Genomic DNA, 15,102 nt, shown 5'->3' with positions numbered 1-15,102 from the left:
AGAATAAAAATAATACGACTATTAATTAACTTTTAGAAATACCACCTAAAGTAAATTTCAAAAATCAAAACTGTCAGTAGCCCAACTTCCTGGAGTATTTTAGTGAATCTAGATAAATAAAAAACAAGAAAAAAATAAGTAAAACATTTTGTTAAAAAAAAAAAAAAAAAAAAAAAACAAAGTAGAAAAAAATTTCTAATTACTATTTTTCCTAAGAATAAAAATAATACGACTATTAATTAACTTTTAGAAATACCACCTAAAGTAAATTTCAAAAATCAAAACTGTCAGTAGCCCAACTTCCTGGAGAGCCAAATGACTTCATAATACACTTTCTTGCTTTTACCATGTAAAGAAGGTAGATAAGTCACTTGGTTGTAATTACATGGTACGTAAAGAATTGCATATAACTTTCTTTTACTTAACCTATTGAACATTTTCTCTTATCACTAAGTACTATAAAATTTGTAAAAAATTAAACAGGTTTAAAACTTTTGATAAATATATTTTTGTCAACACAAGTACAATAACAAATAAAAAAAAGAAAGAAGACAAAAGAAATAAACACAGTATTTGTTTCTAGGATACATGATTACATAGTACACATCAAGGAAAAAAGTTCCCAGCTACTGGACAGTAGCAATATCAAGTTTGGAAAAAAACTCTCCAAGATACGCTATTTTGCCAAATAAAGGTAGAACAGCGGAAGAGAAGGCAAACCCTGGCCTGAGATATCCCAAAAGAAGTAACAGCATTATTTCTGTTCTCAATATAATCCACCAGGCCATTCCTTCAAAATTTCTTTATTTTTCATCAATCTCAACCTAGAATCATAAGATGAATGTTTTGGTGGGTACAATATCTTGTTATTAACCTTAAGAAACATCAAAATATCCAGAAGAAAACCACTGACACAGTAACATCCCCTTTGTCATACTTGGTCATTTTAATACTGCACATTCTTCAAGTTTACCCCGTATCACCACAAAGCTTCCCATCATCGTATAGAATCTTGCATCCATATATATGCTTTTAAACATGGAAATAATTCTTTATCCATATATATGCTTTTATACATGGAAAGAATGTACAAGGAAAGATGGACAAAAATAAAATTGCTATAGGAGGAACTGAACCAGTATGACCATTGTTAGAATGATGCTACACTTCAGAGCTGCATTCCTTTCCAAGCCTCTAATTCAAAAAAAATGCCAAAAATAAAAGTATTGGATACTATATAAATATTTGACAACCAGTAACCATATTAAAAGATTACATGTCAACAAGACTTTCTAATTTAGGCCACTATCAATATACATCTTCTTAAGTGCAGGGAAAGAAAACAAAGGAAAAAAATATTTTTATGAATCTATCATTCATCCATGCACTCATCTACCCAACTAGCAGCATCTCATCTACCACACAATATTAGGTTTGAGTGGAGAAAATACTAAAATCCTCGACTTAAGTTCTTTTAATTTTACTCAAATTTATTCAGAAAAGTAGTAAACAATCAACAGAATAAAAGCACAATCGTTTCTAATGTGCCCCCAAATTTTAAGTTAATCAAAAATCCTAAGCTTTGCTAAAATGAGATCTAACTAATAACTAGCTCACCTGGTGATTCTCCTCCCACATCTGAGGCTTGGGCTGAATCCACTGAGGAAACCACACTGACAGCATTGGTAGGTATGCTTGTAGTAAAGGTGGAAGGTGAGACAGCTGATTTTTTTGCTGCAACAATGACACTTCTGTAATAAAGAAAGTAAACAGATTGAAAGATAAAAATTGATCTCTTGAATTAGTTACATGAATTTCAAAACAGAAACTAGATAGCTAACTTATTTTTCTAATTTTCTTTCTTATTTCAATTTGATGTACAATTTAGACTTTTCACCCAACATGAAATGTCTTCAATACTGTCCATTTTTATCTGCATTTCACTATGAAAAGATAACAATCCATTTTAACATTTAAACTTATATTTACCACACAGTATTTTTAAAATTTAGATATCTTTAATTATCTAACAAATAAAATATAACCAAAAGTATTAAGGCAGAAAATTCAACGTTTCCACAAGAATTGTAAAGCACTGCTAATCTGAAATAATAAAACCTTAGAAATCTTATAAGCTTAAAAAAAAAGTAGATATAAGCAATTTGCTAACATGTATACAACCCAGTTTTTCATTTTTAAACCCCAAAGACTATATCTTTTGATAATATATAAAAAAGTAATACATAGGAATAAAAACCATATGCAAAAATATCAAATAATCAAAGTTCTTTATCTTGTACATTATTCAAAGGCAGGTATTTATGATGTACCAATTTCAATTAAAATGTAATACTTTATACCAAACAGTAACTAAAAGACCTTGTTAGTCATAACTTAAAAGGCATTTTTAATTGAAGTTGGCTCTATAAACATGCAAAAACTCAGTTAATGAGGTAAAGAGGACAGCTGATATATAATGCACTCCCACAGCAGTGCTTACTTTTAATTACCTGGTGTTAACCATAAGCCTAAAGTCTTCAACATTCAATTTATTTAATCACATCTTTTGTTGACAGTACTATAACTGCAAGCTTCAAGTATTCCCTTAATAGCTTTAAAGTACTCAGCGTCTAAACAAAGTAACTTAGATACTTGATCCCAACACAAGCATACAAAAGTGAAAATTATGTAATTCCAATATTTTAATAATACATTTTTGTAGTTATTTTTAAAAACACACACACAAAGCAAAATAGGTTTTGTTTTACTTCAGTGCCTATCATGTGAGGGCAAACACTGTTGCCAATTAAATCAAGTTCTCTTGTGCTAGGCATGGCTTATTCAATGTACTTGAGGGTAGCTGGTGTCACATCATTATAAGGGTGACTGCCAATGTTAACTATACACTGAAAAATAGAAGCAACAGCCACCTGAGCCCCCAATCCAAAATGGTGTGCTTAAATCATGGCATCTTATATCAGATGAAGATTATTGACTTAAGGGGGAGTAGATATGACGTGTGTGTGTGTGTGTGTGTGTGTGTGCATGCGCGCATGAAGGTGTGTGTGTATGTGTGTGTTAGTGGTACCTTCAAAAACAATACGAAATGTAATTTGTAGTATTTCCTACCGGAAGGAGAAATTTAAAACCTACTGCTTAAGAAAATCACCGACTTCCAGCAATGTTTGTGCAGAGGAGGAAGGAGAACTATGAAGAATTTACTTTCACATTTGTTCACAAAAGAAAGAACCAGCAAGATCTAGTTTACTCATACGATATGTAGGAACTGAATGGAGCAACAGAAAAGAACACTTAGAAAAGTGCAATTGCTTTTTCTATAATCAAAATGTAAGATATATACCTATTTATGCTATGACTCAACACTTTCACTTCTAGGAATTTCCTCAAGAAAGCTTATGTCCACAAAATATGTATACAATAATGTTCATATAGGCTTTATTTACAATAGGCAAAAGCTGGAAATAGCCCAAATGTCCTTTATGCAGATATAGAAAATTTTAAATGGTGCTATGCTTCTGGAATGGAATATTATTCAGCAATAAAAGGTAACAAACTACTGATGAATGAAATGAAAAAGTAACAAACAACATGGATGAATCTCAAAAGCATTATGTAGAATGAAGCCTTATACTAAGGAGTATATACTTTATGGGTTGGTTTTTTTTTTAACATGCATGTCTAGAACAGGCAAAACTAATGTATGGTATACAAAATCAGAATTAATAATTGCCTCTGGGGGATAGGAACCAGAATTGGCTGGGACAGAGAACTTTCAAGACCAGTGATATCATGATGGGGACCCGGGGTTACACAAATGTATAAATTTGTCAAAACACATCAAACGGTACACTTAAGACTTGTGTCTTTCACTGTATGTAAATTTCAGATTAAAAAAAAACAGTATTGATCTCCAGTTAGAAAGCTGCATGCTAGCTGAAATATTTAATCACATCTTTTGTTGACAGTACTATAACTGCAAGCTTCAAGTATTCCCTTAATAGCTTTAAAGTACTCAGTGTCTAAGCAAAGTAACTTAGATACTTGATCCCAACACAAGCATACAAAAGTGAAAATTATGTAATTCCAATATTTTAATAACACATTTTGTAGTTATTTTTTAAAACACACACACAAAGCAAAATAGGTTTCATTTTAAGAGTGAAGTGAACTGATATCTACAATTTTGAAGTACATTACAAAAATAAGATTGATTGACGGATACATGGTGAAGCAAACAGAGTTAAAAGCTAATTGTTGAATCTCGGTGATGGGTCTACAGGTGTTCACTGTACAACTCTTTCAACTTTTCTGTTTGCCTGAATATTTTCATAATAAAACACTGGAAAACTGGTAACAGAACAGAATTTACTACAGCTGTTCCAAACATGCACAATCCCTATTTATTCAAGACGACATAGCTAATTAAACTCAACAAACAAACTCAACTTCATTTCTAATCCTTCATCCTCTTGCTATTAATGTCTCAGTCATAAATAAGGTCTTATTCTTTTATTCAGTTCAGGAAATATTTATTGTCCAAGATCTTTCACCTATTGTCAGGAATGACAGATCAGAAGTATGGCTTTCTACATGAATCTATATTTTACATGTTCCTCACACACTTCTTCAACACACTCTTACGGTTGCTAAGTGTGTTGTGTCATTTCACAACTCCAACCCTTTGTATATACGCCTCCTCTGCCAAGATGCCTTCTTCTTAATCCTGCTTGCTTGTTAGGTAATATAAAATTATAAATTCTAATAGCAGCTAAGATAAATGAAGCACTGACAATATGCCAAGAATTATTATTCAATTTTCAAAACAATCCTAAGGTACGTATTAATTCAATTTTTAGAAATCTAAACCTCAGAAAGGTAAAGTAATAACCAAAGTAAACAGTAGAACTACCATGCAAATCTAGGTTTATCTAACACCAGAGCCTCGAATTTGAACCGTTTCCCCATGTTGACCTTTCTTAAAACTTTTGAGATATAATTCACATACCATTTAATTCACTAAAAATATACAATTAAGAGATTTTTAGTATGCTCACAAAGTTGTACAATTATCACTACAATCATATTAACATTTAAACATAATTTTAGAATCATCTATAAGCAACAGTAATAAAGATCTCTAGCATATAAAATTATTTATATACTACCATAAAATCACAAAAATATATCTGCTCATAAATTTTTAAAAGCTGCATTCTTTCACGTAGCTACATAATTAGTTCATAATAGAGAAATAAAATTCATCAATTTCCAAATTCACTGATTGATTCAAATCAATGCTAAGGAATTAACACAATACTGCTTCAGCTTAAGGCTACACAGAAACAAAGAAAAATCAAAGTTACAATAATCCCATTAAAAGGACATGAAGCAGTAGGTAGATTTTGAAATATTTTCATTGTCTTTACCAATCATTGTCATTATTATTATAAAGTTTCAGTGTAAAAGACTAAAATCTTCAACAGAGGAGATCTTTATCGTGTTTATCTTGTTAAATATAAGTATAAATCTAAATTAGTAAAGCATGTTCTACAGTTTACAAAAATAATCTAGAATTTTAAACTTACCAATAGTTAAGATTTATCATGCAAAAACTAAGCATTTAATATTATCTTTTTATACGATGCATTGGAAAACACAGAGAAAATGCAACATGCATTTGACAAAACTGAGACTTTACATGACAGGCAATGTGCTAGGGATATTTCTGGCACATTTCTCAGGCTACAGCTCAAGTTTCTATTTAAGAAACAAATTGAAATCTTTTTTAATGCTTAAGAACAATTATTGGAATTTTTTATATCTACATCAATTTTAGCAGAAAGTGCTTCAAACTTTTTAGCATAAGGAATTTGAAAGACAGACAACCAATTATGCAAGCTCGTTTCCCAAATTGTCAATTATAAACCAAATACTAAAGAGATAAAAATTGTTATCCTTTTTTTCTTTATGAACTCACTATGAATACTTAATATTCGTGGGGCACCGTGCTTAAGAACATACACAAATTACCACATTTATATTTATGACAACCTTTGAGGTTAGTAGTACATATTACGCTAATTTTACAAATGAGAAAGAAGTAATTTTCCTAAAGTCCCACACAGAACAAATGAAAATACTGTTGCTGGATTTCTTCTTTCCCCTGAACAAGGGATACTCATTTCAAAGTTTCTTTTAATTTACTGGCAATAGGCAAATAGTAACAATGCCTTCCAGATCAATAAAGTTGAGAAGTTCCATTTCAGTATTATATCAGTTTCAAATACCACAAACCCTCACACAAATGCTATTTTATTTACCATACAAATAGTTCACTAAAGGAAAAAAGAGCATTTCAGCCTACCACTTTAGTCCCTAAGGATCCAGTTGAAAAGCCAGACCAGTCCTTGAACTTTATCAAGATAAATTCCTGGCATTCACTAATCATCAGAGAGGATCTTCAAATTAGATAAGAGCAAGAATTTTGGCATGGGAATGAACACAAACACCTTTGCGTTCACAAAGGCCCATAACCTGGCAGCCTTTCAGCAAGGTTTTATTCATGTAGCTGTTACTCTAAACTTTCCAGCTATTCCTTGGAAGTTGATAATACTTAAGATATGAGGAGAGTTGTGATTTCTGACATAGCATTCCTGAGATAAATACATGATCAGAGGGATGCTTTGAAATTCCCAAAGATATTCCACTAGCCCATGGCAGCATGAAAGTTTTTAAAAAGGTGCCTCTAACCAAGAAAAAAAGGGAGGGTAAAAAACAGAGCAGTTTCCTTGCCATCAGAGACTGTTAAATGAATACCAGACATGTCAAATTCTACAGGACATCCTGGAAATTGCTACCATCAAAATTATTTGTTGTTTTCTACTTCAATAAACCCCTTAAAATGTATTATGCCTAAGCATGATTTCCTAAATATGTTCATGATCTACTGAAGACATCAGTAAGGCACAAATTTAATTTCTACAATATTTAAAAAAGAAATAAATGCTAAAATATATAAAATTTGGATCATTAGTAAACAATGTAACTATATTAATAACACATATTAAATTTAAAAGTATAGCCTCACATATTTTTGAGTACTCAATATAACACGAACAAATCTAAATAAATTATAAAAATTGAGAATGGACAGGGCACAGCGGCTCACGCCTAGAATCCCAATGTTTTGGGAGGGCAATGCAGCCAGATCGCTTGAAGCCAGGAGTTCAGGACCAGCCTGGGCAACACAGCAACACCTCATCTCTAAAAAAAAAAATTTTAAATAGCTGGACATGTTGGTCGCAGCTACTCAGGGGACTGAGGAAGAACGATCCCTTGATCCCACGAGTTTGAGGCTACAGTGAGCTATGACTGCCACTGCACTCCAGCCTGGGGGGGCAGAGCAAGACACTGTCTCAAAAATAAAATAAATAAATAAAAATGGAGGACAGGCACAGTGACTCATGCCTGTAATCCCAACACTTTGGATCACTTGAGGCCAGGAGTTTGAGACCAGTCTGGCCAACATGGCAAAACCCCATCTCTACTAAAAATACAAAAACTAGCTGGGCATGGTGGCACACACTGGTAATCACAGCTACTCTGGAGGCTGAGGCACGAGAATTGCTTAAACCTAGGAGGCGAGGTTGCAGTGAGCCAAGATCACACCACTGCACTTCAACCTGGGTGACAAAGTGAGACCACCTCAAAAAAAAGAATAGCAAATTCCAAATTATACCAGACACAGCTTTTTCCATTTAAAAACACATGTCTTCAGTATCTTTCTATACAGTGCTCTTTTACTCTTTAATGACTGCATAATATTTACTATGTTTTTCAAAAATAATACATGTAACCAATCATTTATAGATTGGCAGCTATAAAAACCAACTTTCCACTATTATAAAACAATTTTGCTATAAAATGAAGCAAGGTAAATCATTGAAAAGAGACAGGTCTTTTAGTGTCACCATTTAATAGTAATAAGGCCATAAGCTATTACTTAACTTCTCTGTGACTGAGTTTCTACATCTTTAAAGTAGGAATAAAGATAGTTATCTATCTATTCTAAATGCATTTAGGGTAGAACTTCACAGACTAAAATAGGCAATTCCACCTGCAGAAAACATTTTATACTTGGTTATTACTTCTGTATGAACTTCCAGAGTGGAAGTTTATATATTTTAATTTTTAATTAACATGCCAATTTACCTCCAATAAACTGTAGCAATATGCACTCTCAACAGTAAAAAAAAAAAAGTTTCCTCATATCCTCATAAATAACAGCTGTAATTTTTTTTTTAAATCTCTGCTAATTTAATTGAAGGAAATTATATCACTCATTTCTTTTTAATCTAATGAGTACATAGTAGGTATATATATTTATGGGGTACATTTAATATTTTGATACAGGCATGCAATCATAATCATATCAGAGTAAATGGGGTATCTATCACCTCAAGCAGTTATTTCTTTGTGCTACAAACATTCCAATTATACTCTTTTAGCTATTTTTTAACTGAATAGTAAATTATTGTTGACTGTAATCACTCTGTTGTACTAAAAAAATAGATATTATTGATTCTATCTAACTGTATTTTTGCACCCATTAACCATGTCAACTTCCCTCCTAGTCTACAGTACCCTTTCTAGCCTTTGGTAACTCTCATTCTACCCTCTATTTCCAAGAGTTCAACTGTTTTAATTTTCAGCTCCCAAAAATGAATGAGAATATGTGAAGTTTGTCTTTCTGTGCCTAGCTTATTTCACTTAATATAATGATGTTCTCTACTTCCATTCATGTTGCAAATGACAAGACCTCATTATTTTTTATGACTGAATAGTATTCCATTCTGTATATATACACCACATTTTCTTTATCCATTCATCTGTTCGTAGACACTTCGTTGCTTCCAAATCATGGCTATTTTGAATGGTGCTGCAATAAACACGGGAGTGCAGATATCTCTTCAATAAACGGAGTTCCTTGCTTTGGGGTATATACCTAACAGTGAAACTGCTGAAACACATACTAGTTCTATTTTTAGTTGTCTCGGGAACCTCCAAACTGTTTCCCATAGTGGTCATAGTAATTCACACTCTCACCAACAGTATATGAAGGTTCCCTTATCTCCACATCCTTGCCAACATTTGTTACTGCTTATCTTTTGGATATAAGCGATTTTAACTGGAGTGAGATGATATCTCATTGCTTTGATTTGCATTTCTCTGATCAATGATGTTGAAGCACCTTGTCATAAAATCGTTTGACATTTGTATGTCTTTGAGAAATGTCTATTGAGATCTTTAGCCTAATAGTTATCATTTTAAAGTTATCATTTATCATTTTAATTAAATTTTTAAAGTTATTTAAAATTTATTAATAAATTTTAAAGTTATCATTTAAACATTAAATGATAAATCATTTAATTTAAAATTTAGTAATATTTTTAAATTATTATTAATACATTTCTTCCTATAGAGTTAGTTGAGTCCCTTACATATTCTGGTTATTAAAACCCTTGTCAGTTAACCAGAATATATAAGGTTATTATATAATCCACAGTCTGTGGGTTGTCTCTTCAATTTGTTGATTGTTTTCTCTGCTATGCATAAGTTCTGTAGCTTGATGTGATCTCATCTGTCCATGTTTGCTTTCACTGCCTGTGCTTTTGGGGTATTACTCAAGAAATCTCCCCAGATTAATGTCCTGGAGAGTTTTTCCAATGATTTCTTTCAGTAGCTTCATAGTTTCAGGTCATAGATTTAAGTCTTTAATCCATTTTGAACTGATTTTTGTATATAGCAAGAGATAAAGGTATTCATTCTTCTGCATATAGACATACAGTTTACTCAGTACCACTGAGAAGACTGTCGTTTCCCCATTGCATGTTCTTGGCACCTTTGTCAAAAATTAGTTCACTTGTAGAAGAGATGTGTGGATTTATTTGAGTTCTCCATTCTGTTTCATTGGTCTATGTATCTGTTTTTATGACAGTATCATGCTGTTTTGGTTATCACAGCTCTGTAGCATAATTTGAAGTTTTGTTCTCTTTGCTCAAGATGGCTTTGGCTATTCTGAGTCTCTGTGGTTCCATATCGTTTCTAGTAATATTTTTTTTATTTCTGTGAAGAATGTCATTGGTATTTTGATATAGATTGCATTGAATCTGTAGATTGCTTTGGGTAGCATGAACATTTTAACACTATTAATTATTCCAATCCATGAACATGAAATATCTTTCATTTTGGGGGTCCTTTTTAGTTTCTTGCATCAATGTTTTATAGCTGTCATTGAGGGATTTTTCACTTCTTTGGCTGTTTATTCCTAGGTATTTTACTTATAGCTATTGTAAATTGGATTGCTTTCTTGATCTCTTTTTCAGATTGCTCACTGTTAGCATATAGAAATGATACTGATTTTTGTATGCTAATTTTTGTCATGCAACTGTACTGAATTTATCAGTTATAATACTTTTTTACGGACTCTTTAGGTTTTTCTAAATATAAGATCATATCATCTGCAAACAACTGACTTCTTCATTTCCAATTTAAATGCCCTTTCTTTCTCTTGTCTGATTGCTTTACCTAGGACCTCCAGTACTATGTTGAATAAGAGTAATGAAAGTGGGCATCCTTGTTTCATTCCACATCTTAGAGAAAAGGCTTTCAGTTTTTCTCTGTTCCAAATGATACTAGCTGTGGATCTGTTGTTTATGGCTTTTTATTGTGTTGAGGTATGTTCCCTCTATATGCAGTTTTTCGAGGGTTTTTATCATGAAGAAATAGTGAATTTTATCAAATGTTTTTCAGCAGCAATTGAAATGATCATATGGCTTTTGTCTTCCATCTTATTGATATGATGTATCACACTGATCAATTTGTGTATGTTCAGACATTCTTGCATCCCCAGAATAAATTCCACTCATTATGCATCAATTTTAAAAAAGTTTTTTTGAGACAGGGTCTTACTCTGTCACCCAGGCTGGAGTGCAGTGGCATGAACACAGCTCACTGTAGTGTCAAACTCATTGGGCTCCAGTGATCCTCCCACCTCAGCCTCCTGAGTAGCTGAGACTACAGGCACGCATCACCATGCCCAGCTAATCTTTTTATTTTAAAATCTCACCATGTTGCCCGGGCTAGTCTCAAATTCCTGGACTCAAGCAATCTTCCCACCTCAGCCCCACAAAATGCTGGAATTACAGGTGTGAGCCACTGCATCCAGACAAAAAGAAAAAAAGAAATTCCTAAAATGAAAAATCTCAGAGGTTATGAAAATAAGTTAAAATATATCAAAAATTATACACACAAACACTTAGAAATAGTACATGGTACCATCTGCAGTTAAAAGAAATGTAAACAATGTAAATGTCAATTATTAAAGCATAACTGTATAAAATTAACATTAATCCATACTATACTACTATAATAACTTCATAGCTACTTCCTGCCACAATTGCATTGAACTCCACTATTGTGAGCATCACTTAAAATGCTGTGTGATGCTAGTCATCTCAGAGAACACAGTTAATCTCTTTTCTTTTGGGGGGACGGGGTGAGGAGTTTTGTTCTTGTTAGCCAGGCTGGAGTGCAATGGCGCGATTTTGGCTCACTGCAACCTGTGCCTCCCAGGTTCAAGCGATTCTCCTGCCTCAGCCTCCCAAATACCTGGGATTACAGGCACCCACCACCATACCTGGATAATCTTTTTGTATTTTTAGTAGAGACGGGGTTTCACCATGTTGGCTGGGCTAGTCTCGAACTGCTGACCCTCAAATGATCCACACGCCTCAGCCTCCCAAAGTACTGGGAAGTTCACCTCTGCAGTAAACTGTGTATCACAGCAAAAGTGATCTCTCCCACTTCTCACATATTTTTCATCATGTTTAGTGCAATACTATAAACTTTTAATAACATAATGGGACCCATACAAAGTGCCACTAGCAATACTGGACATGCTCCCAAGGAGCAGGGAAAAGTCATGACATTATAAGAAAAAGTTGAATTGCTTGATATGTACTGTAGATTGAGGTCTGCAGCTGTGGTTGCCTGCCATTTCCAAAGAAATTAATCCAGCATAAGGACCACTGTAACAAAAGAAAATGAAGTTGGCAAAGTTGTTACTGCAGTGACACCAGGAGGCAGGGGAAAAAAAATGCATTTTTTGTGAAATATCTTTATCTTGCACTGAAAATGCAGCTTTTATGTGGATGCAGGATTGCTATAAGAAAGGCATACCTATAGACTCTAACATGATTTGAGAAAAACTGAAGTCATTATATGTCAACTTAAAGAAGAATCTAAAGCTAAATTTAATGCCAGCGAGGATGATCAAGATAACAGGAGAAGCAGCTTCTGCCAACAAAGAGGCAGCAGCTGAGTTCCTAGATATCATTAAGAAAAACATTGAGGAGAAAGGATCAGCCTGATCAGGTTTTTAATGCAGACAAAAGTAACCTATTTGGGGTAGGTGGGGGAAGCCACAAAGGATACTTATTAGCAAGAAAGAGAAGTGAGCACTAGGATTTATGGCAGGAAGAGATAGGCTAACTCTACTGTTTTGTGCAAATGCAGTTGGGTTTATGATCACGATTGCCCTTATCTATTAATATAAAGCTGCTAACCCCTGAGCCATGAAAGGAAAACACAAACACCAGCTGCAACTATGTTGGTTATACAAGAAGGCCTGGCCAATGAGAACCCTTTTTCTGGATTGGTTCCATTGAAACTTTGTCCCTAAAGTCAGGAAGTACCTTATCACCTTATCAGTAAGAGATTAACTTTTAAAGTTCTTTGCTATTGGACAATGCCGCTGACCACCCAGAACTTCATAAGTTCAACACTGAGGGTGTTGAAGTGGTCTAACTGCCCTCAAACACAACTTCTCTAATTCCACCTCTAGAACAGGAGGTCACAAGGACCTTTATGGTTCATTACACATGGTATTCTTAGGAAACAACTGTCAACGCTATGGAAGAGAACCCGACAGAACATCATAAAAGTCTAGAAGGATTATACCACTGAAGATCATTGTTATAGAAAAAGCTGTGGAAACCATCAAGTTTGAAACAATAAATTCCTCCTAGGGAAGACTGTGTCTAGGTGTTGTGCATGACTTCACAGGATTTCTGACAGAACTAATGAAGGAAATCATGAGAGATCATAGATACGACAAAAAGGTGAGGGGTGAAGAGTTTCAAGATATGAATCTTGGAGAAATTGAAGAACTAACAGATACCACAACAACAGAGGGATCAATAGAGGGAAAACAACTTGATGGAAACAAGAATATCCAAACCATTATCAGATGAGGAAGACATAGAAGAAGCAGTACCACAAAATGAACTGACATTAGACAATCTGGCAGAAGGATTCTAATGATTCAAGACTGCTTTTAACTTCTTTTATGACATGGACCCTTCTATGACACAGGCACTGAAACTAAAGCAAATGGTGAAAGAAGGGTTTGTACCACATAGTAATATGTTTAGACAAATAAAAAAGCAAAAAGGTCAGAAAGAAATTACAATGCATTTCTGTAAATTTACACCAAGTGTGTCTGCCTCTCCTGCTTTCCCTTTCACTTTCTCCACCTCTGCTACCTCAACTGCCTCTGAGATACTAAAATCAACCTCTTCTCTTCCTCCTCCTCAGCATACTCAACATGAAGACAAGAAAGATGAAGATCTTTATGATGATTTGCTTCCCCTGATGAACAGTAACATATTTCTTCTTATGATTTTTTTCTTTTCAGACAGAGTTTCGCTCTTGTTGCCCAGGCGAGAGTGCAATGGTGCGATCTCAGCTCACTGCAACCTCCGCCCCTCCCAGGTTCAAGCGATTCTCCTACCTCAGCCTCCGGAGTAGCCTGTATTACAGGCACATGCCACCATGCCCAGTTAATTTTTGTATTTTTAGTAGAGACTGGGTTTCACCATGTTGGTCAGGCTGGTCTCGAATTCCTGACCTCAGGTGATCCACCCACCTCAGCCTCCCAAAATGCTGGGATTACAGATGTGAGCCACCACACCTGGCCTTTCTTATGATTTTCTTAATAACATGTTTTTTTTTCTAGCTTACTTTACTGTAAGAGTACAGTATATAATACATATAATAATCAAAATATGTGTGAATCAACTGTTTATGTTATCAGTAAAGTTTCTGATCAACATAAGCTATTGGAAGTTAAGTTCTGAGGGAATGAAAAGTTATATGCAGATTTTTGGCTACACAGGGGGTCAGCATCCCTAATCTCCATGTTGTTCAAGGGTCAGATGTAGAAACATACCAAAATGAAAACCTATTTTCAGTACCTGTCAAAAGATCTGAACTGCACAGGTTGTTCCACAGACAGATCACCAAGGGCTCCAAGGCAGGCTGGTGGCAGAAGGGCAGGATCCACTGTGACTCCATCTGCTGGTATGTTAACCAAGCTTCGGAGAATGTCTTTCACATTGACATTTTTTGAAACCGAAACTGATGGCGTAGCCTTAGTGTCCAACTCATTTCCTCTGTCATTTTTGGTTTCCGGAGACTTATTGACTTCTAAAGAAAGAGTAGATAGCACCTCACTGATTGCATCTGGGCCTGCACTGACTCCAGGAGGTGCTGTATGAGGAGTTACTTCCACATGGCTTCCTAAACCAGTGGCTGTTTCTTCCCCAATGCCTGAGTCCCTCCTTCGAGCAGATGATGTGCTTTCAGATTCTTCCACTGATGCCGTAGTTAAAGTGCTGAATGCTGCTGGTGTGATTTCTATATCACACCCAGAAACAGAAGAAATAAACAAAAATTTAGAACTAATTTTTAAAAGGTATATTCAATCCTAATAGCTATCTACTGTTTTGAATTATGAAATACATCATGTTCTAAAAGAGTAAAACCTAATTACATATTCTATAAAATGTACTGAGTGGATACACCTATTATCAAGAGACATAGTATAATAAAATAAATAAATACTTGCAAAAATTATCTAAAGTAATGGGTAGCAATACAAGGTCGAAAGTCATTGGCCTATAAGAAAAAGTCTACAATCTGTGTGTGTGTGTGTGTGTGTGTGTGTGTGTGTGTGTGTGT

The 15,102-nt window shown here is 34.3% G+C and overlaps 1 protein-coding gene across 1 annotated transcript in view; it reads right to left on the bottom strand.

The window, feature by feature from the left end:
* LRBA (LPS-responsive vesicle trafficking, beach and anchor containing) overlaps positions 1 to 15,102 on the bottom strand; it is a 785,611-nt gene that overhangs the window by 579,881 nt on the left and 190,628 nt on the right. The window contains exons 30-31 of the mRNA XM_011956584.1: positions 14,337 to 14,778; positions 1,618 to 1,751 (exon numbers count right to left, since the gene is read on the bottom strand). Of these exons, the coding sequence (XP_011811974.1) occupies positions 1,618 to 1,751; positions 14,337 to 14,778 (576 nt within the window). The remainder of the gene's footprint in view (positions 1 to 1,617; positions 1,752 to 14,336; positions 14,779 to 15,102) is intronic.

This window comes from Colobus angolensis, unplaced genomic scaffold (genome assembly GCF_000951035.1).
Source record: "Colobus angolensis palliatus isolate OR3802 unplaced genomic scaffold, Cang.pa_1.0 Scaffold111, whole genome shotgun sequence".
Taxonomy (NCBI): domain Eukaryota; kingdom Metazoa; phylum Chordata; class Mammalia; order Primates; family Cercopithecidae; genus Colobus; species Colobus angolensis.
The sequence above is the reverse complement of the archived record's forward strand: the minus strand, read 5'-3'. Positions and strand labels throughout refer to the sequence as shown.